Consider the following 27940-nt stretch of genomic DNA (forward strand, 5'->3'; position numbering starts at 1 on the left):
AAGGAAATGCAACCTAGATGGAGCTACTAGAAGGTGGGTGCAAAACTGGTTGGAAAACCGTTCTCAGAAAGTAATCATCAGTGGTTCACTGTCCTGCTGGAAGGACATACGAGTGGGGTCCAGGAGGGATCGGGTGTGGGTCTGGTTCTGTTCAATATCTTCATCAGTGATTTAGATAATGGCAGAGAGAGCGCACTTTAAAAGTCTGCGAACAATACCAAGCTGGGAGGGGTTGCAAGTGCTTTGGAGGGTAGGATTAAAATTCAAAATGATCTGGACAAACTGGAGAAACGGTCTGAAGTAAATAGGATGAAATTCAATAAGGACGAATGCAAAGTACTCCATTTTGGAAGGAACAATCAGTTGCACACATACAAAATGGGAAATGGCTGCCTAGGAAGGAGCACTGCGGAAAGGGATCTGGGGCCAGAGTGGACCACAAGCTGAATATGAGTCAACAGTGTAACGCTGTTGCAAAAAAAAGGGAACATCATTCTGGGATGTATTAGCAGGAGTGTTGCAAGCAAGACACGAGAAGTAATTCTTCTGCTCCACTCTGCGCTGATTAGGCCACAACTGGAGTATTGTGTCCAATTGTGGGCACCACATTTCAGGAAGGATGTGGACAAATTGGAGAAAGTCCAGAGAAGAGCAACAAAAATGATGAAAGGTCTAGAAAACATGACCTATGAGCAGGGCTGGATTAAAGCAGAGGCCTTAGGGGCTGCAGCCCAGGACTCTGGGCTAAGAGGGGCCTTGGCGCAGCAGGGCCCAGGCAGGTAATCTTGGACTGTATACTAACTGCTTGTAGTTGAGACAAAGTCTTACTACTCTGTTGCTAAAGACAATTCTTATCACCATATTAGGTAGTTAAATTGTGTTGTAATCTGCACATATAACAACATATAAGCATGTATAATCTAAACATGTAATCACAGATAATCATCTGTGGCCCAGATGCACCAGTCCATTCAAGAATCTCAATTAGCCCAACAGCATGACATTTATCTTTGTATCCTTGTGTTCTCACACTATCCTTGAGTTGTTACAGCTTCACACCCAAATTTTCTGCATCCTCTAAATGTTTAGGGGTCCTTCATTTTGCCACATATAGGGCAAATCAATTAGATGTGTCATACTGGACTTTCTATAAATGTCCTGTCTCAAATGGTAAATAGCTCCATATGTGCACTCTAGGCCAGGTCAATTTACCTGTGTGGAATTTTTTGTTTTTTGATCAATTATTTTGTCTTACAGTTTGTGTCACCAGTGTCCATTAATTATTATTGCACATTGTTACATTGGTCACCATTTAATCATAACCGTTTATTTAATGAAATCAGGATGGAATGAGTTGTGCAAGTGTGGGCCTTGGGAAGAACATGAAATTTTGGAGATGAACATGAATATATGTTAAAAATGACACTGGAAGCTCCCCTGTGCTGTAGAAGTAGCTGTAATGCTAAGAAAATAAACAATATTGTCCACTGGGCGACTAACAGCTATTTTCACCAAGGAGACTCTTTTTAAACCATCCACTTGACCAAAATATTGAGTGGTTCAATGAGAGTATTTAACTGTCTTTTTAAAAAGAGGGTAGATGCTATGGCTCAACACTTCCACCCTATCCTACCCCAAATATTTGGTTTCTTTGGGGAAATGCACAGCATTTAATAAGACTTAAATAATACAAACAAGCCAGATAAAAATATGCAGCTAAAGAAAAAACTGTCTTCCAAGGCAATGATATAACACCTGAGACGCATGTACTGAGCCTGATTCTCCACACCCTGATGGTGGGTTTATACTAGTGTAATTGTTGAAGTCAACTGAATTACTTTGGCGTAAAACCAGCATAATGTTGTGGATTGGGGGTGAATTGGAGCTCCTTACCTATATAATATTTCTCTAGTTACAGCATTATCAACTAGAAATTTACCAATGAACATCTTTACAAAGGAATATCTATAATACCTGGGCTAGTCCTCCAGCATGTATAAGGGTTAAGTCAGGCATCCAAGAACAACCAGGCACCAACAGGCCATATAGTGCGATCATATAATAAGGCACAGAGTAGAACATGTACGTCAGCATCTGCATTTTAAACAAAAACATTAGCTGGTTTGTGTTTTCAGAGAGAGGTCTATTTAGGAATCAGCCAATTGCTGACTGAGAAATTGGAATATTCCAAGATTATGCTCTCCAGGGGATATTTTCAGATGATGAAAGATATCCCTGTAGATAAACAGAACACTCCACATAGATTCTCCAACTAGTGAAATCATCATACTCCAGAACCCCACCACTTTCCAGAGTGAAGTTTCTTCGTTCAACTTGTTGCCAGAATGGATTTCTCACAGAAAAGGTCAATTCTTCATTTGAGGTTTACTCATTTGGTTGCCTCCCCATAAATGACACTATGCCTCTCAGTGTTTGTCATTTTTAAAAATAGAAATATTGTGGGTATTAAGAACCCTCAGGTCAACCCTCATGCAATGATCAAGTAAACAGGCTTGGCAAAGGATGCTGTGTGGTTTTACAGGAAAGAGGAATGTGTCAGTGGTGATAGAGAAATGGTAAATATAGAGCTAGATTTCCTATCTACACCACCCTTTGACCTGTTGAAGATGCTATTACACTAGGGTGGGGTGGCCAACCTGAGCCTGAGAAGGAGCCAGAATTTACTAATGTACGTTGCCAAAGAGCCACAGTAATATGTCAGAAGCCCCGCAGCAGCTTCCCTCACCCGCTCTCAGCATCTCCCACCCACCAGCAGCCCTGCCAATCAGCGCTTCCCCCTCTCTCCCTGCACCTCCCAATCAGCTGTTTTGTGGTGTGCAGGAGGCTCTGGGGGGGGAGAAGCAAGGCCATGGCAGGCTCAGGGGAGGGGGCGGGAAGGGGTGGAGTGGGGGCAGGGCCTGTGGCAGAACCAGGGCTTGAGCAGTCAGCACCCCCCGGCACATTGGAAAGTTGGCACCTGTAGCTCCAGCCCTGGAGTTGGTGCCTATACAAGGAGCTACATATTAATTTCTGAAGTGCCTATTCATCCATCACTTTATAACATCTCACACTTAATAGTTCTTTACCTGAAGTTTAGGATAAGCAGCAGGATCCTTGATATAGGGCTCGTGAAGTTGAATATATAACCGGCAGAGTTCAGCAGGGCAATCCAAAGCAATCTACAGAGATGTTAAAAATTGTATGTGATGAAAGAAGTCACTCTAAAACAAATTAACCTGATCCTTGCTATTGTGGGTTCTACAACTGAGCTCGCTGTTGCCATACAGAAGGCTTGCTTACAGGCCAGAAGGGACTGGACCCTTTGCCAAGGTGATCCACTTGGTCACCAGTATAGAAACGGGCTGACATCACTATTGAAATGTAGTCTTCCCTTTGCCTGCCTCACAGGTCCCTTGAACGGTTCATACAGCAAGACTATAATATCTAACTTTTATATAGCATTTTTCATCAATAGATCTCAAAGGCACTTTATAAAGGAAGGTGAGCATCATTATCCCCATTTTACAGATGAGAAAACTGGGACACAGAGAGGGGTAATGACTTACCCAAGGTCATCCAGCAGACCAATGACCAAGGTTAGAATAGCACCTAAGTCTTCTGAGTCCTAGTTTAGTGCTCTAGCTACTAGGCCAACGTTAGCAGTCTTAGTTTTTCACTGGAAAGTAATTAAGCTAGTATACTAGGTATGAGTGGTCCACACTGTGATAAATGTATAACATTATTTTATTTGTACTGACAACTAATGGCTTTGACACAATCCATAATGCCTAATGGAAATTCACCCAATAGTAGAAAAATCAGGTAAGCATATACTGTAGAGTTTATATAGGGATTTAAACAAGAGTTGTGCTGCAATAAGGTAATAGTGGAGAATGATGCGAACTCCAAAACCAGCTACTATAAAAAAAATTGTTGGATTTTTATCTAACTGTAAAGAACAAACTTGCCAATAAACTCCATGGTGACCCAACTACTATGTCAAAGAACTGAATTCATGATAACAAGCAATGACTACAAAGTACGCAATGCTTTTCTAAAATGATTCATCAGTTTCAACAGCAGCTTAATAAGAGCTTTCCCACGAGGCATTGCTGGTGTCTAAATTACTGACAAGGCCCAGCTGAGTGTATTGCAGCAGCCAACTGCACTGGCATTTGTAAGTCTTGTTTTGGGAAGAATACAAAGATTTCTACTGTACATGCCAATGGCACATCTTGGAGAGGGAGAAACATCTGAGAAACAGGTGTATGTCTATACTAAGGAACCACAGTTTATTGGCCAATAACATATTGGCCACAACTACTGGAGCTTAATAGAAATCTGTTCATTCCATCCATGGCTGAGAAAATGATGTCACTGAAACAGTTCCTACAATGGGAGAGGAACAGAGTAGTGAAATGGGATAGGAAAAGAAGCTCAGAAAAAATGAGGAAGTGGCATTGAAGCCTGTAGCTGGGTGCTTGGGCAAGAGATTACACTGTGAAAAATGTGTCATCTCTTTCCACATTGCTTTGTTTTATTCAGTTAGCCAGCACCAACAGTACTAGGGAGTGCCATGAGCTGCAACAAATGAAGATGCCAGTAACAAGACAGAAGTAAACAAAAATTAAAAGATTTCTGAAGGCATATTTTCTCAGAAATATGACCAGAGAGCAAAAATAAAGCAGTAATACAAGCCAGCAGAACTACAAAAGAGTGACATGCACTAAGTAGAACAAATTGCTGCTAAAGTTACTTCTGATCACTTGATACATGAATTAAGGTCTAGACAGGGTCGGCTCTACCAAATATGCAGACCAAGCAGTTGTCTTGGGCACCAAAATGTTTAGTGATTGATTACTCAGTGATATACAATTTCCATTTTGCCTAGGGCAGCAAATACTTCAAAGCTGATGCTAGGAGTAGGTTTACCACTGCTCCAAGAAGCAAGTATTTTAAATTCTGGGTGATTCCCTCTGAAATTTAAAAGCTATCAACTGTGCTATAAATCCATAGATAAAGTTAATTTAAAATTATCTATACTTGATAGGCAAGAATGAGACATTTACAATTTCAGGAGACTTGGGATAAACCCAACATAGTTCTCAAATAAAAAGATTCTACTCTCTCACTCATAATATAAGCTGCATGTTTTTCTGTGAGTTTAGTTACATGTCTATGTTTTAGAAAGACGTGAATGCAGATTTAATTTAGCTTGTGTGCATCCATGCTATTGCTTATTAAAATATTAACAGTAGACCACCAAAAAACACAATGAATGACATGCTTTTTAGGTCATTGAGCCACACTTGGGCTATCATTACTCTGTTGCTCATGGGGGGGTCATATGGCTAATCCCTTTCAGAAAAAAAGTTTCACACAATGCAAATGGAGAGGCAAAGCTACAGTAATTACAATAATGCCACATGCAGTGTTGAAGCTGTGTCGGTCCCAGAATATTAGAGAGACAAGGTGGGTGAGGTAATATCTTTAATTGGACCAATTTCTGTTGGTTGGAGAGAGGAGCTTACAGAAGAGCTCTGTGTAAGCTCTAAAGCTTGTCTCTTTCACCAACAGAAGTTGGTCCAATAAAAGGTATTACCTCATCCACCTTGTCTCTCTAATAATGCCACAGACACTTCATTTCTCCTTCATATTCTTAGGGCCCAGTCCTGCTCCCAGTGAGAAGTTTTCCATTTACTTGGGAGCTGATTGGGCCCTTGGTTTTTTCACATACAAAAATTCTTCCTTTTGAAAAGCAACAGATGTAAAAGCTTTGTGAATAAAACTTAGAGATCCCAGGTCGTTATTGCCCCTTACACTTACCATGCCCCTAAATATGCAAAACCCAGTTGCGAGGATGAGATATATAGCCAGCATTAGATCTAGTGGTCTTCTCAGGAGTCCTTTCTTCTGGACTTTCTGAACCACCTACAATACAATATAGGGTTAAGAGTAGATCATAAATTCTACATTAATTTCAAATCTGTCTCTAAAGAAAGTTAAGGTGGTGAAACACCCTGACAGGAGCCAGTGGGGCAGCATCTGCACTCAGCTACTCTAATGTAAATGCAGAGTCACTCTATTGATTTGAGTGTATAAGGGGGAGCAACAGCATTTCTGTATGTAATAATATAACAATGTTTCAATGATATAACAGAAAGCAGAATCAGGCCCCTACCATTCAAAGTTAAAGCTAACCCACACTTTAAGAAGATTCTCTAATGGTCCACCTGAGTGAGGATCAGTGTCAATCTCCATGTTGAATGGCTTACCTTTCATCAGTTAGTGACACTTTACACGGTAATTTACACAAGATAATAAAATGGCTTCCTCATACCCACCCTAGTTGCACCACTGAGTATTTTATGTATGCCCATTTTATTTCTAAAAACCAGTGCATACCCATTTACGTGGGCTCATAAGAAAATGTATTATGTAATCATAAATACATATCCAATATTTATTTATCAAGTGGCTGACTAAGAGAGGAAGGATGACCCAGTGGCTAATGTGGTAGCCTAGGACACCGGAGACCCAGTTTCACTTCCCTATTCTGACACCAACTTCCTATGAGATGTTGGGCGAGTTGTCATAAGCTTCTGTTCCCTTGCAGTAAAACAAAGATGATCCCTCCCTCAGAGGAATGTTGTGGGGGTAAATATGTGAGGCATGCTGATGTAATGGAAGCTGTATAAGTACCTCAGATGATAAATAGTTTGGGGCAATTGTGAGAGCTCACTCACTGCAGAGTTTTCACTCAAACCTTCATTCCAGGATGCAATTTTTTTTCACCATTATGCACTCTTGCCCAACATACACACCAGGTGCAATCTCCTTGCAATTGAGCAAACAAGCCATCTTCTTCATTTAAAAACACTGCATTTATATGACTCGCTCATTTCCATTTCCCTTTTGAACGACAATCCATGCATTGATAGGCACACCACAAAAAGACCTCCTACATGATGGATTTCCTTATTATATATTATTGCATTACTGTCTCAAAATATGTTGTGCAATGACATAATTATAAATATTCATGTTCAAATGACAGAACAGAAGAAAGTATTTTTCAGGCAAAACTCCTAAGCAAGGACTACAGAATTTGGCTCATAGTTTAACAAAAATTAAAAACACTTCCTATATGTAGGGCTGTTTACTTCATAAAATTGTTAAAATGGGTAAATTTTCAGAAACAGAAATTTTCAGCAGAGGCAGTTCTGCTGTGTCTTCTTCTTGCTGCCTCATACTAGATCAATAGGTAGGCTCATGTGCGTAAGACAATTATGTTTTAGACCTGTGTTACTCTATAATATTTAAGGTATCAAAGCCTGCTATAGGAGTGTTTACAATGTCATAGGCAAAGAATGTGTTTAACCCAATAGTATTAATGGGAAAAACAAGGGAGTAATGTTACAAATTATTTTAAGATGGAACTATAAAAGAATAATTGTAAAGTCAATGGATTGTTTCCATTTTACTACTGCGTGAAGGCTGAACTTTAAATGTATATATTACACCTTTCTCTAAAAGGAGACAGTAACCTGACATATATATTTATGAGTGACACAAAACCACAGCACTGTTATGTACACAGCAGTTAGAATGATTAGCCAAGGTAACAATGAGGACAAACCTACCCAATAGACTTTGTCTGTTAAGTTTCTATAGGGATACCGAGAACTCATGCCTTTTCTTTTCTGTATGTATATATTTACATAAAGGCAATGCAAAGCAAATGTAAAGCTCTAAAGAAAGTAGAAAGATAGGCCAACACATTGTGCAAAGGCTTAGTGCTGGACTGAAATACCTTGTCTACTGAGTTATTGTGCCCATCTCTCTCTTTTTAATACAGCAAAGTCATACCAATGTACCCTGACATGAATTAAATGCAACAACAGCTCCTGTCAGGTCAAAGTTGATCCACTGCTGGCTTCCCTTCTGCTGAAAACAACAAACCAACTTCTCACAAGTCTTGCTGATGCTGCTGTTTTGTATGTCAGAAGACAGTCTGCAGGTGCAATTAGAATTTTCTCCCAATTCCCTAATCTATGCTGAGTGCCTTGTTTGGGGCACCTCCCAGGCTCAGGCTCTAAGAGCTCAGAACAATCTCCTAGTGTCAACAGGCTGACTGCAACAAAACTGGTCCCACCAGAATTCATGTGCAAAGCTGAATTTATGCTTTGCTCTCCATCTCATTAACTTTTCCTGAACTTAAATTACTTGAGACTGTTCCCTGAGTTACTAGTACATTTATAGACCTATCCACCAAGCCCTGTAAATACCATATTACAGCTCAGTTTGATTCTAAACTGTGGCATAACTCTCCCATGCCTCTATGCTTTGAAAACAAGTGAAGCTTGTCTGTTATCCAAGTGTATGTATTTAACTGGTTTGTAGTAAGTCTGTAACAATGAATGGCTTACGCAACACTATATAAATTGATTCCAATAATGTTTTAATGTAATTACTTTGTATATATTTGTACATTTTTAAGAACTATCATGCCATTTGTTTCCTAATTCCCTTATTGTCTCTGAATAATGCTAGTTCAAAAATTAAAATTGGATTTTCAATCTGATTGTAAATATTTAAAAGATCTGCTGAAAAGGAGCCAAATCCTTGTAGGATTTAGTATGGTGAATTATTAATTAAACAAATCAGTATTAAGAACAACTATTTTCTGAAAACTAGATTGCATTTAGGATCGCCTAAAATATTACAATTGGTTTTATTTCATTTTCCACAGAATTTTGAAGTATACAGTTTCTAAACATAAGTATGTGTGATAGGTTCTCAACTATACCTCTACCCCAATATAATGTGACCTGATATAACACGAATTCGGATATAACGCGGCGCTCTGGGGGGGGGGGGACTGCGTGCTCCAGTGGATCAAAGCAAGTTTAGTATAACGCGGTTTCACCTATAACGCGATAAGATTTTTTGGCTCTCGAGGACAGCGTTATATCAGAGTAGAGGTGTATTCTTGTCTTCTACAGATCATAAATTAGCTGTGAAGATGTAGTTCTATTTTCCAACAGGAAAGGCAATTTCATGAAAAAAATCTAAAGTATGGATGAAAAGATTCTATATTTAGAATTACACTGAGGACTTACTATGACCTTCAGAGAATAGAAACTAAAAAGCTTAATTTTTACATACAAAAGAGCTGTTCAGTAAAAACTGAAATTAAAAAAAGTGTTTAAACACCTGCTTTCCATGCATTTGCCTTTTTTAAACAAAATCTTTTAAAAGTTAAGCTTGATTGAAATATGCATCAATGTGACACTAAATCTGGTTAACAAAGTAGTAGTAATTACTAACTTCATAAACATAAGAAGCTTGGCCATGCTTCTGCAAATGAGCTACCATATTTTAGCTATAGGCAGCAATTTCTGTACAGTTCTTGGGGCTAGGAGGGCAAATTGAAACTTTTATCCACCTCTACGCAAACACCATATTCACCTCACTAATACATGTTGTTACATAAGAAGCAACTATCAACATGACCAAACAGTGCTTTGGTCCAGGTAGCTTGACTCTATCCCATTTTTATGCCTTTCATTAGATTTCTGAGGGTTCTGTTTACATATTACTCAAATCCTCTCTACAGTTTCAGTTTGGAAGATCCACTGAGCTTTCCCCTATCTGGCTTCCATGGAAATGAATCCTAATTTATAAGGCAAAAGCTATTCAGACATGCCTCTTGGGACTCAGATTTAGGAGTTGTACCTGCCTCACTGCCCCCAAAATCCTTTACTGCAATAGAACCATTATTGATGTCTTTCACAAGCTTCTTGAAAATCTTCCAGTGCATCTTCTTCAATGAGTGTGTCCTGCAAGATCACCTGTACACAGAGAGCCTGTTAGATTTCTGAACGTTCAGGGGTAAGACCTGTCTCCTGTTAGCCATATATACGGTGCCTACCACAAAATGGATCTGTCTGAGGCCTCAGGGTGCTTTTGTAATACAAATACTATTAATACATTATATGTTGACACTCAAAATGGGTTTGGAATGTGCTCTGGCAGTAAGCCTGGCTGCCTCTAGCCACAAATAGCTACACGTCGTGTCATTCTTTGCTCTACTTTTCAGGTAACCTTTTTTCTCAATGCATGAAATTGTGCATAAACAAATGTTGCATATTGTGACTGCCCAACTAATCCTATTGTTGCCCAATTACAGAGTCCTAGGGAAAAGGTCTAGCTAGTTTGTGAAGATGCAGATGAAGATGAATGTAAAAATGAGCTTTGGATAGGTATAAGGTGGGTAACACAAAATCACTTCCTTACTACATATCATGATAATATATCTCAGATATAAAACCCAATAGCATGCAATGCAAAGATTTAAAAAAGCAAGCAGGTGTTCAATTATATGAAATCTCACAGTAATCTACATAATATTACTATCTGTAGTTATATAGCACCTTTATCTTAGTATCATAAGGAGCTTTACAAAGCTGGGGAAGTATCACTATCCATGTTTTATAGATGGGGAAACTGAGGCACGTGGACTATAAAGGTGATACATTGAGGGCAAGTCTATGTTACAAACTTATGTCAGTGAAACTATGTAAAAAAAAAAATCCACACCCCTGAGCGATATAGTTATACCTACCTAAACCCTGATATGGACAGCACTATGTCAGCAGGCGAGCTTCTCCTATTGACATAGCCACTGTCTCTTGCAGAGGTGGATTAACTATATTGACAGGAGATGCTCTCCCATCAGCGTAGTAGCACCTTCACTGAAGCACTACCGTGCACCACTGTAGCATTTTAAGCATAGATCTGCCCTGAGATCCTCACCCCTAGTCCTTCACTCTAACCACCTAATCACCTTGCTTCCCTCTGCACTCCACAATGAAACTAACTAAAATATTATCTTATACAGTGGAGTCATATCATAGGCACATTTAACTTACACGATTTTAACTATACACGCTCGGCAAAACAAAAAGAGAAAAATAACAATTTAAATACTGTACCTGTAGTGAGGGCGATTTCGCCCACCATTCCACTCAATGAGTGTTTGACTATACATGATTTTCGCCTTATGCGCTGACTTCAGAACCTAACCCCTGCGTAAGATGCAACTCCTCTGTATGAAGAATGCAGCAGGGATGTTTTTGCCATGCCTGAATGATCCTCCATCAATCTCCATTACAAACATAATAAATCATTACAGTGCACGCCACTAAAACTCTGCAGGAATAATGAGCAAGTTTTTAGTCTTTTTAATGCTATTAGTACAGTAGTTTATATTTTAATACAGTAACATTACCTTGATGGGAGTATTGTAAGTCACTGAAGGATGATTATAGATTCTGAACCCAGCCCATATAGGAAGACAAATATATGGTACATTTAAGAAAGAAGCAGGACACATTCTTGCTCCATATTTACCTATTAAAAGAAATAATCATAAAACATGTGAAGAATTTGTATACTAACTGTATATGGAGAAAATTACAGCATATCCGATGGAGCATCCACATCAAACAGCTACAATAATGCTGAATGTAAAAAGCTTTTTAAATGCTTGCAACCCAGCATACAAAGCTGGTGGAAAAGCCTGTGCTGGAAAATGGAAGAGACACACAAGCAGGTAACAACTAGATACAGTATGGTGTGTTGTGATGAGATTTTCTGTTTGTGACAGCCAGCTGCCTCAGCCACTGACCTCTTTTCTACATACCCACAGGGAAGGAAGAGCTCAGAAAGCTGTTAATACAACCTGCTCTAGATAAAGGCATCTTTCACAAAAGAAAAACTGACACTTTTGAGTCTGATATTATGCTCTGCTTACTAAATCTTGGTCTCTAATGCAGGGCAGTGACAATGCTTGGAAAAGGGTTACAAAAAAACCCAAAAATTTCTGGGCCAGATCCTCAGCTGCTATAAATCAGTGGAGACTGTGCTTTTTATATCAGCTGAGGATCAGGTCAAAATCAGTGACAGAGAGGACTCCCTAAAAATCAGAGATCTTGAGCTTGTATAGGAGAGAGGTGAAGAGCTTCTGTGTGGACTGATCAGGCTCAACCATGAATGCTCCATTCTAGCTATAAATACCTGGGCTGAGATTTTCAAAGCCAACTAATAGTTGTAAACACATTAACATTAATTTATGGCAGTAGTGTGTCTAACCTCCCTCTCCCCCCCCCCTTCATCTTTTGAAAAATCATGTTAGGCTTTTTGCAAGAAGGAAATTATTTATTTAAGGAAAGTTTAAAGCATTTCAAGTCAACAATTGCATGACATAAACATGATTTAATAACAACTTCTCAAGCCCCAGCAGCTCTAAATTCATTTGTCCTAAAGTGCCTTTGGATGCCTTTTGCCTGACCCCTGACATCTGTACTGTAAAGCAACAAGTGCTCTTTATGCTAATCCATAGATGAACAATTTTTAAACACTAATAACAAACAGATATAGTTATTTAAGTCAATGAGAATTTTTCTATTGACTTGTGTGCTTTGGATCACAGCCTTATTGCCGATAGCAAAATAAGATGATATACTTTTTCTTGTTGGCATGGAATGGTAAATCCACACACTTCCCAAAGTAAAGTATCTGGTTAACTGATCTGTTTATATTCCTGAAGTCCCTCCAACGTTATATTAAAGTAACGAGCAATATACTATATTTTGGTTATGAGGTTAGGCAGCCTTATTTTTTATTAACCCAGTATAGGAAGTAGAAAACAAAACAATTTTCATGCTTCACATGAGAGAGTTGGTTATATGAATTATCTCCTTACCCACAATAGTTCCAGGCATAAAGACAATAATGCTCATGACAATGGATCCTAACCAGTATAGGCCAATGGTTCTGTAACTTTCTCTGAAACAGAAATAATTGATTTAATGCACCATCCTTAGAACACTACTGTCAAAAACTGCCCTCAGAGATGATACTGATTTCTGCTGGTAGCATGTTAAGAGAGAAGGCTGAGAACCTCAAAGGTATTTAGCTGCCTAGCACCCTTTGAAGATCTGGGCCTAATGTGGTGGTGAATGGTGGGCACAGAGGAGTGATAGAAACAAACCTATGGGGGGATACTCTGCATTTTTGTGTATAAACAAGATAATTATATGAGCAATATGGAATTGTATGTTTAATTACCTGTTTTGTGGGAGGTTTTACTCACAGAAGGGCTGAGTGGGCACCTGTTGCACAAGGCTTTGAAAATAATTTGCTTTAATGCTTATGTTAGCAGAAGATTGATGTTTCAAAACAGTATATTTTGAAATATTTTCCCCTGCAATGTGCATTTAATTAATTATTTTCTTTAACTCTTTCCACAAGAGTAAGCAACATAAGACTCTTATATTCCAGAAATTATTACTATCTCTTTATTTACACAGTACTTCCTGGTAGAATCAAAGAAAGAAGACCATGACGTCTTGATCAAGACACTGTTCTGCTCTCTTGAAATAATGATACCATGGAGTCTGAACATGCATTCTCTTTAGGATTTCCACTTTCTGCTTAGCTAATATAAATTGTACAAATGCACTGTGTTTTGCTCTATACAGTAAATCTTCCAGATAAAAGTCATGGTAGAATTTTTGTTCTGCTGCCTACATCAAGTTCAGCAATAATAATAATTAATAAAATCAACAACATCACAAAACACTCATTAACCGAACTAATTAACTGTGTCCATTTTGAATTATAGTGCAAAGGCAAGAGAACACGGATTCTTTATTTGCTCCCCTTTGTGCATCTGAAACAAGAGGCCAAATCCAGTTGTGATCTAACTCTGAAAAGAGTAATGGAATTGCAGTAGGGCTTAATTTGACCCAAGGAATTTACACAGCACAAAATAATATTTAAAAAACTCTAACATCTAAACATTGCACCACCACAGGAAATGAATTTCCTTTGTGGCTTATACAGGGGTGTGGAAAGCTAAACAAATGGTACACAAACATCAGACTGACTTACTCCCACGAAATAGCTGCCACCATTAAAAGATACATCAGATAATGCGCAGAACCATCCCAATAGCAGATCACATGGCCATATGCAGTGTTCAGATGAGGCTCGCCCTAAAGAAAATGGATTTTAAAACAGTGCAATGGCAAAGGAGATTCAATAAACCTTAGAAGTGTATTAAGAATAGCAGGTAAACAGGCTGGAGTAAAGTGATTGGTGTTCATTCAGTCTAGGGATCCAATTTTTTCTGGCTGCCAACTCTCATGTTAGCCTTTTTCCAGTCATCCAGGACCTCGCCCTGATAGCCAGGAGTTTTCAAAGATAATGGCCAATGGCTCTGCAATCACATCCGCCAACTCCTTTAGCAACCTCGGATGCAGTGCATCTGGTCCCATGGACTTGTGCTCATCCAGCTTTTCTAAATAGTCCTGAACCACTTCTTTCTCCACAGAGGGCTGGTCACCTCCTCCCCATACTGTGCAGCCCAGTGCAGAATTCTGGGAGCTGACCTTGTTCGTGAAGACAGACGCAAAAAAAGCATGAGTTCATTAGCTTTTTCCACAACCTCTGTCACTAAGTTGCCTCCCCCATTCAGTAAGAGGCCCACACTTTCCCTGACCACCACCTTGTTGCTAACATACCTGTAGAAACCCTTCTTGTTACTCTTAACATCCCTTGCTAGCTGCAACTCCAAGTGTGATTTGGGCTTCCTGATTTCACTCCTGCATGCCTGAGCAATATTTTTATACTCCTCCCTGGTCATCTGTCCAATCTTCTACTTTTTGTAAGCTTCTTTTTTGTGTTTAAGATCAGCAAGGGTTTCACTGTTAAGCCAGGCTGGTTGCCTGCCATATTTACTATTCTTTCTACACATGGGGATGATTTGTTCCTGCAACCTCAATAAGGATTCTTTAATATACAGCCAGCTCTCCTGGACTCCTTTAAAAAAGGGAAGGAGGAGGATCCGGGGAACTACAGGCCAGTCAGCCTCACCTCAGTCCCTGGAAAAATCATGGAGCAGGTCCTCAAGGAATCAATTTTGAAGCACTTAGAGGAGAGGAAAGTGATCAGGAACAGTCAGCATTGATTCACCAAGGGCAAGTCATGCCTGACTAACCTAATTGCCTTCTATGATGAGATAACTGGCTCTGTGGATGAGGGGAAAGCAGTGGACGTGTTATTCCTTGACTTTGGCAAAGCTTTTGATACAGTCTCCCAGAGTATTCTTGCCAGCAAGTTAAAGTAGTATGGGCTGGATAAATGGACTATAAGGTGTATAGAAAGCTGGATAGATCGTCGGGCTCAACGGGTAGTTGTCAATGGCTCCGCGTCTAGTTGGCAGTCGGTATCAAGCGGATTGCCCCAAGGGTCAGTCCTGGGGCCGGTTTTGTTCAATATCTTCATTAATGATCTGGAGCAGAGGTGGGAAAACTATGGCCCACGGGCCACATCTGGCCCGCAAAACCATCCTGCCTGGCCCAGGAGGCTCACCCCTGGCCCCTCCCCTGCTGTTCCCCCTTCCTCCGCAGCTTCAGCTCGCTTGCTCCACCACCAGTGCAATGCTCTGGGAGGCAGGGCAGTGAGTCCCTGGGACAGCGCAGCTGCAGAGCCGGGCCTGACCTGGTGCTCCGAGCTGCGTGGTAAGGGGGCAGGGAGCAGGGGGCGTTGGATAGAGGGCAGGGGAGTTCGGGGGGGTGGTCAGGTGGCAGGGGTGTGGATAGGGGTTGGGGCAGGGGGAATAGGGGGTTGAATGGGGACAAGGGTCCCAGGGGAGCAGTCAGGAAGGGGAGGGGGGTTGGATGGGGTAGGGGTTCTGGGAGCAGTCAGGGGACAGGGAGAAGGGGTGGTTGGATGGGGCAGGAGTCCTGAGGGGGCCATCAGGAATGAGACCAAGGGTTGGATGGGGCAGCGGGGGGCAGTCAGGGGTGGGGATCTGGGGGGGGACAGGGAGTGGGGGTGTGTGGATGGGGCAGAGGTCCCGTGGGGGGTGGCAGATAGCAGGTGGGAACCGGGCCATGACCTCCTCCCTCCCCTAACTGGCCCTCTATACAATTTCTGAAACCCGATGCAGCCCTCAGGTCAAAAAGTTTGCCCGCCCCTGATCTGGAGGATGGTAGATTGCACCCTCAGTAAGTTTGCAGATTACACTAAACTGGGAGGAGTGGTAAATACGCTGGAGGGTAGGGATAGGATACAGAGGGACCTAGACAAATTAGAGGATTGGGCCAAAAGAAATCTCATGAGGTTCAGCAAGGACAAGTTCAGAGTCCTGCACTTAGGACGGAAGAATCCTATGCACTGCTACAGACTAGGGACCGAACGGCTAGGCAGCAGTTCTGCAGAAAAGGACCTAGGGGTAACAGTAGATGAGAAGCTGGATATGAGTCGACAGTGTGCCCTTGTTGCCAAGAAGGCTAACAGCATTTTGGGCTGTATAAGTAGGAGCATTGACAGCAGATCGAGGGACATGATCGTTCCCCTCTATCTGATTTTGGTGAGGCCTCATCTGGAGTACTGTGTCCAGTTTTGGGCCCCACACTACAAGAAGGATGTGGAAAAATTGGAAAGAGTCCAGCGGAGGGCAATAAAAATGATTAGGGGGCTGGAGCACATGACTTATGAGGAGAGGTTGAGGGAACTGGGATTGTTTAGTCTGCAGAAGAGAAGAATGAGGGGGTATTTGATAGCTGTTTTCAACTACCTGAAAGGGGGTTCCAAAGAGGATGGATCTAGACTGTTCTCAGTGGTAGCAGATGACAGAACAAGGAGTAATGGTCTCAAGTTGCAGTGGGGGAGGTTTAGGTTGGATATTAGGAAAAACTTTTTCACTAGAAGGGTGGTGAAGCATTGGAATGGGTCACCTTGGGAGGTGGTGGAATCTCCTTCCTTAGAGGTTTTTAAGGTCAGGCTTGACAAAGCCCTGGCTGGGATGATTTAGTTGGGGATTAGGTCCTGCTTTGAGCAAGGGGTTGGACTAGATGACCTCCTGAGGTCTCTTCCAACCCTGATATTCTATAATTCTATGTTTCAAGGCATCCATATCATTATCCGGGGTTAGGATGAAATAACTTCCATATAGACACACCCTTTAGAGCAGGGATCAGCAACCTTTGGAACGCAGCCCGTCAGGGAAATCTGCTGGCGGGCCAGGACTGTTTGTTTACCTGCTGCGTCCGCAGGTTTGGACAATCACAGCTCCCACTGGCTGCAGTTCACCATTCGAGGCCAATGGGGGCTGTGGGAAGTGGCATAGGCCGAGGGATGTGCTGGCCACCACTTCCCACAGCTCCCATTGGTCTGGAACGGCGAACCGTGGCCAGTGGGAGCTGCGATCGGCCGAACCTGCAGACGCTGCAGGTAAACAAACCGTCCTGGCCCGCCAGCGGATTTCCCTGATGGGCCGTGTGCCAAAGGTTCCTGATCCCAGCTTTAGAGCATAATATTGCAAAATTAGGTGCATTTCTGGTGGGGAGGGTATGCCTTGCTCTTCAGTATTTGGGGACACGACTGAAACAGCAATCATTGGTCTGCAACGTAATGGGAAATTCCTGTTTCTAAAAAAAAGAATGTTCAAAAATCTGAAGTTATGACATATATATCAGTGATGAAATGTAAAGACTGATTTAATTCAGCAAAGATACATTTAACAATCTAGAGACCCAATAATAGTGTTGAGCACATTAATGATGGTGATATATAAGCTCATAGGGCCCAACTAATTTCTCTGAAGTCTATAGCATCTTTTCAATTACACCAGTGAATGTTGGATCAGGCTATTTTTGGTGGACACTGAGATTCCGCAGGGAACAGATTCTGCTAACTTGATATCTGGCACTATCAGGTTTTTCACTCTATTTTGGTTCCTTTTATTAAAAGGATTAAGCAAAAACACAAGATTCATTATTTTTCTTCTAGGATAAGCTTACAGGTTTTGTAATATTTCACTTTAACTCTCTATTAATGACTACTGAATTTCTATTAAGTTCTGCAGAAATGCATGCATTAACTAGTTCAGTAGAAATGTCATAGAAGTCCACTATAAACAGTATTATTGCAACTAAATGAAATAATATGCTGGGTCTTGAAATCTACGAAAGTTTTATCAGTGACTTTAATGAGAGTAAGATCAAACCCAAGAAGATTATTTTGGACACATTAAGTACTCTTATTTATATTATTAAGAGAAAAGCCAAATTGCAGTAGTAAATATACATCATAGCCTATATGAAAACGAATAAATTACAGTATCTTCCTCTTCAATGTCCAAGGCATATGAAATAAATTATAATACTGAACTTCATATCCCATTAACTTTCTAATGGCTTTTTTCTGCCAGGGGCATTTTTATAATAAAGATTTTATTCGATCATCAATAGTAAAGATTTTAAATTCATAAACTAAATGATTGTTTACCTCTTTCAAGTAGTAGGTCATGAATCCATCAATAATTCCATCCTGTTCAAGTCCTATTATAAGGTTCACTACACTGGTAAAAGCAAATACGGCATAAACTGTAATAATATGAAAAGAAAAAAAAGAAATTACTGTATATAAAAAGCCTTGCAAATCACAGATTGTCAATATATAGTCTGAAATATTAAACTGTTAAGAGATTAACATCTAACTAGGGGGAGATTTATCTGTTGTGAGGAAAACATCCAGACAGATATCTAAAGGACAATATAACTTGTTACCCAGCAATACCTAGTTTAAATATTTTAAGATACCAATATTTTGCCACAAAGTGTACTCTTCAAGATAGCTACACTTAATGACATGTACTCCATACATCCACATGCTTAGCTCCTACTGACCTCAGTGGGTGATCAGCATCACATGAAGAGGACTGGGCAGCCCTTAGAAACTATCATATAATGTAGACAGCCTCAGTTGCAAACATCTGATCTTCCTTGAGGAAAACTGAACATTCCAGTTATACTCAGAAGAAAGAAGGGGAGGGGCTGGCAGAAAAAGGAAGGAAAATGTGACTTGCCCTTTCTGGGGTGGAGCAGGGTGAACCTGCTTTGCCATCATGAGCCATGACCACATAGGAAACCTAGTCTGCAAGGTGCTCAGTGACTCCATAGGGAGTGTCTTTTATGAAGTGAGAGTTGTCAGCAGCACAGAACATATGCAGCACCTTGGAGGATAAAAGTGTAAGGGTATGGGATGAGTAGCAGAGGGTAAAAATACGCAGTAGGTCTGGGCTATGGGCTCTGCGTGCCAGGTGTGGAGGGGTCTAGGGCTGGAGCTTTAGGCAGCTAAATGAGCCAGTAGTTTTTCCTGTAGGTTGCCATATGGTGCTCTAGTATATAAGATTTTGGGCTGCATTGACAGCAGATTGAGGGACATGATCATTCCCCTCTATCTGACTTTGGTGAGGCCTCATCTGGAGTACTGTGTCCAGTTTTGGGCCCCACACTACAAGAAGGATGTGGAAAAATTGGAAAGAGTCCAGTGGAGGGCAATAAAAATGATTAGGGGGCTGGAGCACATGACAGTATATAAGATTTCACTTAAAAAACAATTACATCTCCCCGGCTTTATGGTTGTGACAATAACCTTCAAATATGAAAAGAGTGTATGGATGCCAAGGTGCTTGCCTGAGTCTCTGGACAGCCTAAAACGATAGCACGGAGAGGTGAGAACGACCCCGTTCATCACACTTTGGTGTTAACACTGATATTATTAGTGGAATGTTTATTGTGCAAGAATGAAGAGAGACGATCAGATTATGACAATCTGTATCATCTAGGGGCAGTCAACCCTATGGAGCCCAATGGGGAATCCAAACACCACTGCAGGAGCACAAACCTCAAAGAAGCCCACTAAGCCCAGTAGGAGAATGGATCCCAGTGAGGAGGAGCCAGGCCTGACATGTTCAATAAGGTCCACTGTATCGCCTGAGCTCCACCAAGGGGGAACAAAACTGAATGGGCCCAGCAGAGCATATTTTTAACCTTTCTACAGTCCACTGTGAGTATCTCATTTTGGCTTTCAAGTGGTGGAGTTGGTTTGTTGGCAGAGGCTGAAGATTAGCACTACCTTTCCCCTCACCCCCTATTTCAACCCCTGCTGAGCTCATTCAACTTCCAGTGGAAGTTAAAATCCACTTAGCACCCTACATCATCGGGCCCAAAGTCATTAAGAGGTTAAAAGCATGTTACCCTTCTGTAGACACAAATGGTAACAGCCATAAAATATGTCCACATGAGATGTAACTTTCAAACCAATGAATAAATACTTAATTAGCTTTGATTATGCTAATACATACCATAAAAAAGTGGGTCTTTTGGAGGTTTCCTTTTGACCAGAGTACAGGCTACTAGAGCAACGAAAATCAGAATCAGGAATCCAACTGCTACAATTGCCCAGGAACTGAAATTATTAAAAAAATAGGGAATTAAAAACAAGCACCCATGTGCCCCCTTCAACTCTGCAGTTTTTCTTATCGGCTAACCTCAAAAGGATAACTTTTCAGAAGCAAAAGAATACTCCCTTAATCTTAAATTAAATGCAATTACTAATGAAAAATTTTGGTTTTTAAAATCCTTGCAGAGTTTACAATATTAGACTCTGGGGAGGAAGGGATATCTCAGTGGTTTGAGCAGTGGCCTGCTAAACCCAGGGTGAGTTCAATCCTTGAGGGGGCCACTTAGGGATCAGGGCAAAAAATTGGTCCTGCTAGTGAAGGCAGGGGGCTGGACTCAATGACCTTTCAAGGTCCCTTCCAGTTCTAGGAGATTGGTATATCTCCTATTATTATTATATTATACATTTTTACTGTTTTTCAGACCTTCCATGCCTGCTTGTTAATGTGATAATCTATAAAAAGCAAATACTAAAATAGCTTGAGAAACAACTAGTCCAGAAAGCTAGATTGTCAGACCAAATTCAGTTTCCATGCTGACATTAGCAAAAACTAGGACAAATAGCTGTGAAAGTCATATATGCATAGATTTTTAGGTCAGAAAGGACCATTATGAACATGCCACAAAAAAGTACCTATCTGTGAAAGGACATGTTTGCAAAGTAAAATTACAAAAAAACAAATTGATCAGCTGGCCCAGAACTAGGGGTAGCATAGTGCAGTGCCCCATGATAGCTCTGGGTTCAATTTCTGACCTCCCTCTCCCAGACCCTAGATTGCCAGGGACAGGAAATGCTATAGAAGTGTTCTCAGGCTCTGGAGAGAAGTGCTAGTGTGACTCATCGTGAATGCTTTACTAATAGAGTTGATGGGTTCTGCAGGGAGGACCTCCTTTTCCATAAGGATGGGGGCCGTAATACAAGCCCTGGAGGATGCATGTTAGAGGGTGTGTAAAGTGCTGGTGGGAAAATGATGGAAATACTCAAGGCGCAGAGAGAAAAGAGGAAAACATTAGCTTCCCCAAGAAAAAAAATATTTCAATAGAATTCATTTAAAATCTATTCACATCTCTAGATTGGCAAATTGTGCTAAATTCACTTTAGGACAGATTCTTGAGATCAATCTATCTCCTTTGTGCTTATATACAAAATAATATGGGGAGAATTCAGTAAACCATAAGGTTTTTCAAAAAAACGTATTTTGAATATTGGAGACATCAGGATATGGTTTCAGAAGATACACTAGTTACAAGTCTGATTTTTCTCCTCAAGAAAATAAATTAGTTAGTTATATTTAAACAATATGAAAACTGACATTAAAAATTGTTTTACATTTCAGATTTGATCCTTCAATCTTAATTCTGCTATTCAGCCTTAGTGGATCTTGCATTAGATCTATTTACTGAGTAAAGATTGCGGGATTGAGTACTTCAATTGTATAAAATGCAGACTTTCTGCACAATGGTGTGTACCTACTAGAAAGAAATATTGGCAATGAATCAAACATGCACTAACTTTTTAGAAATCTGCCCACTGAATATTACAAAAACCTCTGAAGTATCTGGACCCTTCCAACCCAAACCAGCAACACAGTCTATTACATGCACTGACTTTTTGAAAAACGTTTAGGCAGTGGAGCATACAGCCATATCTGATGCTAACTGGGTCCCTACGCTCCTTTAGTCCTGAAGTTTCTTAGGAGAGAGACTCTTAAGATCCTTTTCTACATTTTAAATCAAAAGTTTATCTAAAGTTTTTGTAGAACTTTGTAGAACAGTGGAAAGTCTTCTGAGACCTCTTGTTGGGCACAGTTGAGGAAACTCTCTCATGGATGATGAGATACAGAAAAATGGAAACTACTCCAGTGCAGTAAGACTTAGGACCTGATTCTTCACCCACTGATGTCAATAGCAAAACCCTTAACTGACTTCTATGGGGGCATGATGGTGACCGTAGGCTCTGATGACTCTGGAACTGACTATGAATGGTGTGGTGACTTCCACAGTTTTGAAAGGGAAAACTCTGAAGGATTTTTGTGGCTGGGCACAAAAACCCATTAAGAACTTATCCAGGCTGGCTTTGGATCTGCAGTATCCAAAGGGAATTCCACCCAAGATCTCTCCTCCACCCCTTCCCACAGCCACAGTGCTGATACCTGAAAACTTGATATAGGATTTCCATGTCCTCCCATGCCTCTTGTTTAATCTTACTGCTTTACCTGATGACAGGTTTCAGAGTGGTAGCCGTGTTAGTCTGTATCAGCAAAAACAACGAGGAGTCCTTGTGGCACCTTAGAGACTAACATTTATTTAGGCATAAGCTTTCATGCCAGTTCTGCAGTTTCAACAAAAAAACTTCAAATACAGACCCCAACGTGAAACTGCAGAACTGGAATTAATTTGTAAACTGGACACCGTCAGATTAGGAGTGGTTGGGTCATTACAAAACTAAACCTAATTTCCCCAATACTAATTTCCCCCTACTGTTACTCACACCTTCTTGTCAACTGTTGGAAATGGGTCACTCTCTTACCACTTCAAAAGTTATTTTCCTCCCTTGATATCCTGCTATTAAATTATTTGTCTAGTTAGACTGACCTCACACTTGGGGTAGGTCCATACTTACCGCGCGGGTCGACGCGGTGAGTTCGACTTCTCGGAGTTCGAACTATCGCGTCTAATCTAGACGTGATAGTTCGAACTCCGAACGCGCTCCCGTCGACTCCGGAACTCCACCACCGCGAATGGCGGTGGTGGAGTCGACGGGGGAGCCGTGGACTTCGATCCCACGGCATCTGGACGGGTGAGTAGTTCGAACCTTAGTGCGTACCTTAGTTCGACACCCCCCCCCCCAGTGTAGACCAGGCCTTGGTAAGGCAACTCCCATCCTTTCATGCATTTATACCTGCTCCTGTATTCTCCAGTCCATGCATCTGATGAAGTGGATTCTAGCCCAGGAAAGCTTATGCTCCAATAAATGTGTTAGTCTCTAAGGTGCCACAAGGACGACGACTTATTTTTGCTTTACCTGAGCGATTTTGCCCCAACAGAAGACAACTTCTTGCTCCACCAGCCCAGCCCTGCTCCAGGCCCCCAGCATTCAGCTCCTCAGGCCCAAACCCAGATCCCAGCTCTCAGCCTTTTGCACCCATCTCCCGCCTAAATCACTTGTCCTGGTCCCAGCTTAACCCCCACCCCCAAGCTCTCAGCCTCCAACCCTCCTGGACTCAGCTCCCCCCGGGGCCTCAGCTCGCAGCGCCGGCGGCCTCGCCCGCCCACTCCCTTGGCGCTGGCTATTGTTGTACCTCTCGGGTCCACATTTGTCCTTTCCATGCCCAGCTGCTAAAAATACGCTGCGCAGCGAGCAGCCTGGCTGGGAGCGCGCCCTGCCCGGCCCCCCGGTCCCCCACTCCCAGCCCAGCCCGGGCGCACGGGGTCCCCCCCACCCCCCGCCGGGACTCACCTGCTGCTGGCGGCTAAGAAGTTGAAGAGGTAAGTGACGGGGATGGCGGTGAGGGACAGGACGAAGACCCCGGTGGCAGCCGAGGCGCTCATCCCAGCAGCGGCTCGGCTCGGCTCACAGGGCGCTTCGCATGGTCGGAGACAATGGCCCAGCTCCGCGGTCCCCGCCCGAGCGCCGCTCTCTGCCCCTCACACCTGCCCTCCGCGGCCGCGGCTCAGCCCGGCTGCCCCGCTCATCGCCCGCTGCTAGTGGGCAAAAGCCCCCGTCGCTGGCAGGCTGCGCGCCGCAAAGGTTAACGCCGCCCGCCGCGCCAGAAACCGGAGCCCCCCGTTGTTCTTCCAGCAGCAGTGACGGGACTGACAACTGCGGCTGCCTCGCTTCATTCCACAGCCGCCCGGGACTCTGCCTCCGCCCGCAGCCAGCGGCATGAGAGCTATTGTGACCTGGCTGAGCCAAGAGCCATCAGCACCCCTGGCCCGCTGCTCATGGCCCCATGCGGCAGGGAGGCCTGGAAAAGTCACTGGTCTTTATCGTCCCGGGCCAGCTGCCCTTGCAAACCAACGCGGGGCGTTATTAGCTCAGTGCACTGGAGCAAGGAGTCCCCAGCGCGAAAGTGAGTGTGCAAGGCAGTTGTTCCCGCTGTAGTGGTTAAAGAGCCAGTTAGAACAGAGCCCACTTCCCCTTTCTCCCCATGTTTGTAACAAAATGTGAGTAAAACCAGACTCGGGCTTGGACTTCCAGTGTTCTGGTTGTGCAGCACTGAATGCAGGAAACTCACAAGCAAGCTCTGTGACTGGACTAGAAACAAAAGTGAAAGCGACCTGCCTGTTTTCTTCCAGCAAGTTGAGTGAAGCACACAAAGTCAAAGAGACTAGGCAATTATATTGAAAGGCAGCGTATTTAAAACTGGTGAGGAATATTCTGTCCAGGGGAGATTTAGCCTGTGGAACTCATTGGCACTAGAAGTCATTGAGGCCAAGAGCTTAGCAGGATTCAAGAAAGGATCATGGGAAGGTTATATCGATTATAACCAGAGTTATAATAGCAAGGATAAAAAAAACAAAATTCTTGGGGGAGGGTTGTTTTGAAGAGATCTATAAATCCTCATATTTCAGGATATATGGCAGTTGCTAGTAATGGCATAAGGAGGAAACTTTCCCTGTGAGTAGGTTATTTCATAACTGTATCATACAGGATTTTCTGCATTTTCCTCTGAAGCAGCCATGTTGGTGAGAGGATACTTGACTAGATTGGCTACTGGTCTGATCCAGTCTGGCAATTCCTGTGTTCAACAAATGGCAAGAATGGTGAAGAGTAAATGAGAGTTCTAAAATTCTTTATGTTTTAGCAATCAACCATCTTATTGGGCAAAATAGATAAGGAAATTTATATTTAGAATTGTTTTATAACCTGATACTTTCCCTTTAAGTGTGGAAAACTTGTTTTAAATTAAATATATTTAGTTTGTCCCAAAATAAAGTAATGAATAAGCCAGAAAATACTTTTACATGCATGAGAAACTTTAGCCACACAAAGCTCTCAAAGCTGCAAATCAAGGTAAAGCGTGGGTCATAATGTATATAGCAAATTAACTGTTCAAGGGAAAATATTATTGCCTAAGGTCCCTCACCAAAAGTTCTTAACCAAAGTAAGCAGTCATGGGATAAGAGGCAAGGTCTTGTCATGGATCAGTAACTGGTTAAAAGAAAGGAAACAAAGGGTAGAAATACATGGTCAGTTTTTACAGTGGAGAGAGGGGGATCCACCAAGGATCTGTACTGGGACCAGTGCTGTTCAACATAGTCATAAATTTATCTAGAAAAAGGGATAGACAGTAAGGTATCAAAGTTTGCAGATGATACAAAATTACTAAAGATAGTTAAGTCCAACTCTGTCTGTGAAGAGTTACAACGGGATCTCACAAAAGCTGGTGACTGGGCAACAAAGTGGCACTTGGATTTCAGTGTTGATAAAGGCAAAGTAATGCACATTTGAAAACATAATCCCAACTATGCATACAATATGATGGGGTCTAAATTAGCTGTTACCACTCAAGAAAGAGATTTTGGAGTCGTCGTGGTTAATTCTCTGAAAACATCTGCTCAATGTGCAGTGGCTGTCAAAAAAGTTAGCAGAATATTAGGAACTATTAAGAAAAGGTTAGAAAATAAGACATTAAATATCATAATACTATTATATAAATCAATGGTATGCCCACACCTTGAATATTGTGTGCAGTTCTGGTAACCACATCTCAAGAAAGACCTATTAGAATGGGAAAAAGTAGAGAGAAGGGCAACAAAAATGATTAGGGTTATGCAACAGCTTTCATATGAGGAGTGATTAAAAAGATTGGAAGTGTTCAGTTTGGAAGAGACTACTGAAGGGGGATACGATAGAGGTCTATAAAATCATGAATGATGTGGAGAAAGTGAATAAGAAAGTTATTTACCCCTTCACAAAACACAAGCACGAGGGGTCATCCAATGAAATTAATAGGCAGCAGGTTTAAAACAAACATAAGTACTTCACGCAATGCAAAGTCAACCTGTGGAACTCATTGCCAGGGGATGTTGTGAAGTCTGAAAATATAACTGGTTTCAAAAAAAGAATTAGATATGTTCATGGAAGATAGGTCCATCCATGGCAATTAGCCAAGAGAGTCAGGGATGCGACCGCATGCTCTGGGTGTCTTTAAACCTATGATTGCCAGAAGCTGAGACTAGACAACAAGGGAACAGATCACAAAATTGGGGGTAGGGAGGCGGGGGGGGGGGAAGGTGAGGGCTGGGGATGCAGGAGGATGCTCCGGGCTGGGACTGAGGGGTTTGGTGGGAAGGAGGGAGATCAGGGCTGGGGCAGGGGGTTCAGGTGCAGGAAGGGGTCAGGTTGCAGGCTCCAGGTGGTGCTTATCTCAAGCAGCTCCCAGAAGCAGCGGCATGTCCCCTCTCTGGCTTCTACGAGGAGGCGCAGCCAGGAGGCTGTGTGCACTGCCCTGTCCACAGGCGCCATCCTTGCCGCTCCCATGGGCCACAGTTCCCGGCCAATGGGAACTGCAGGGGCAGCATACAGAGCCACTTGGCTGCCCCTACGTGTAGGAGCCGAAGGGGAGACATGCTGCTGCTTCTGGGAGCCGTGCAGAGTGGGGCAAGACCCTGACCCCACTCCCTGGCAGGAACTCGAGGGCTGGATTAAAACGTCTGGAGGGCCGGATGCAGTTCCCAGCCCGTAGTTTGCCCACCCCTGGTCTAGTAGCAGAAAATCCACCTGCAGTGTGGCTGCAGTAATCCAGACTGGCCACAGCTCCACTCAATACAGTTACAGCAGGGCTGCCCAGGGAAACAGGATCCAGGAACCCAAGAGAGGCTCTGAATCAATACACCTTCCAAGGTAACCTCTTCCAGCAGATCTCCTGTGACAATACCTTCCCTTTAAAATCCTCCTTACCTATTATTACCTATTAGCGGTATTGGGGAACAGCAGGACTATAACTAACTTTATGTGAGGTGAGAGTAGGCAGGCTCCAGTGAGGCTTTCTTCTTCTCCCCTACCATAATGGTGCTCAGTTGTTCTGCATCATGGCCCATTTCATTCTCTTGCATGTGCTAAACAATATGTTGAGCAGCTGCGAGGGACAGCAATGACTTAGTGTTTTACACAGCTTCTTGTGACCCCAGGTAAGTCTTGTCCTCATTCCTGGCAGAGTCTCCATCTCTGTTTCTCTTGGCAAGTCTTCCAGCCAGTTTACTGGCTCCCAATTCCATCCTTTACTGCGGACATTTCACTCATCTTTCAGCCTTTCCCCTATATTCCCTATCACTCCACAAGATGGTGACCGTTACTATTAATTATTATTGGCCAATTCTCAAAAATGTGCTCAGTATTGTTGCCGGCTCAAAGAGCCCGAGGCGGAGCAACAGCAGGGTTCGTTGCCCGGTGTGCGTCGCACTAATTATCACACCAGGGTGGAGAAGCAAAACCAGGTTTATTTGGGCCCAAAGAAAGGTGCCAGGGAGAAAAGCCTTCTCAAATCCTGCACGCCCGCTCACAGGCGGGGTCCCAACATTTATACCCCCCTTGTTTGTGTAAGCCTTTTGTTCGGTTTTCCCCCTCACCCCTCCCTTCCCAGCAGCAGCTACATTAGGCATTACATTTCAGC

The 27940-nt window shown here is 42.4% G+C and overlaps 1 protein-coding gene across 1 annotated transcript in view; it reads right to left on the reverse strand.

Moving 5' to 3' along the window:
* TM6SF1 (transmembrane 6 superfamily member 1) overlaps window positions 1-24408 on the reverse strand; it is a 32787-nt gene extending 8379 nt beyond the window's left edge. Inside the window, exons 1-9 of the mRNA XM_044978630.1 lie at window positions 23782-24408; window positions 20225-20328; window positions 18364-18461; window positions 13960-14063; window positions 12770-12852; window positions 11294-11415; window positions 5827-5931; window positions 3087-3179; window positions 1975-2094 (exon numbers count right to left, since the gene is read on the reverse strand). Coding sequence (XP_044834565.1) covers window positions 1975-2094; window positions 3087-3179; window positions 5827-5931; window positions 11294-11415; window positions 12770-12852; window positions 13960-14063; window positions 18364-18461; window positions 20225-20328; window positions 23782-23873 — 921 coding nt within the window. The 5' untranslated portion in view covers window positions 23874-24408. The remainder of the gene's footprint in view (window positions 1-1974; window positions 2095-3086; window positions 3180-5826; window positions 5932-11293; window positions 11416-12769; window positions 12853-13959; window positions 14064-18363; window positions 18462-20224; window positions 20329-23781) is intronic.
* Between the last annotated feature and the right edge of the window lie 3532 nt (window positions 24409-27940).

The sequence above is a fragment of the Mauremys mutica genome, chromosome 11 (genome assembly GCF_020497125.1).
Source record: "Mauremys mutica isolate MM-2020 ecotype Southern chromosome 11, ASM2049712v1, whole genome shotgun sequence".
In the NCBI taxonomy this organism is placed as follows: domain Eukaryota; kingdom Metazoa; phylum Chordata; order Testudines; family Geoemydidae; genus Mauremys; species Mauremys mutica.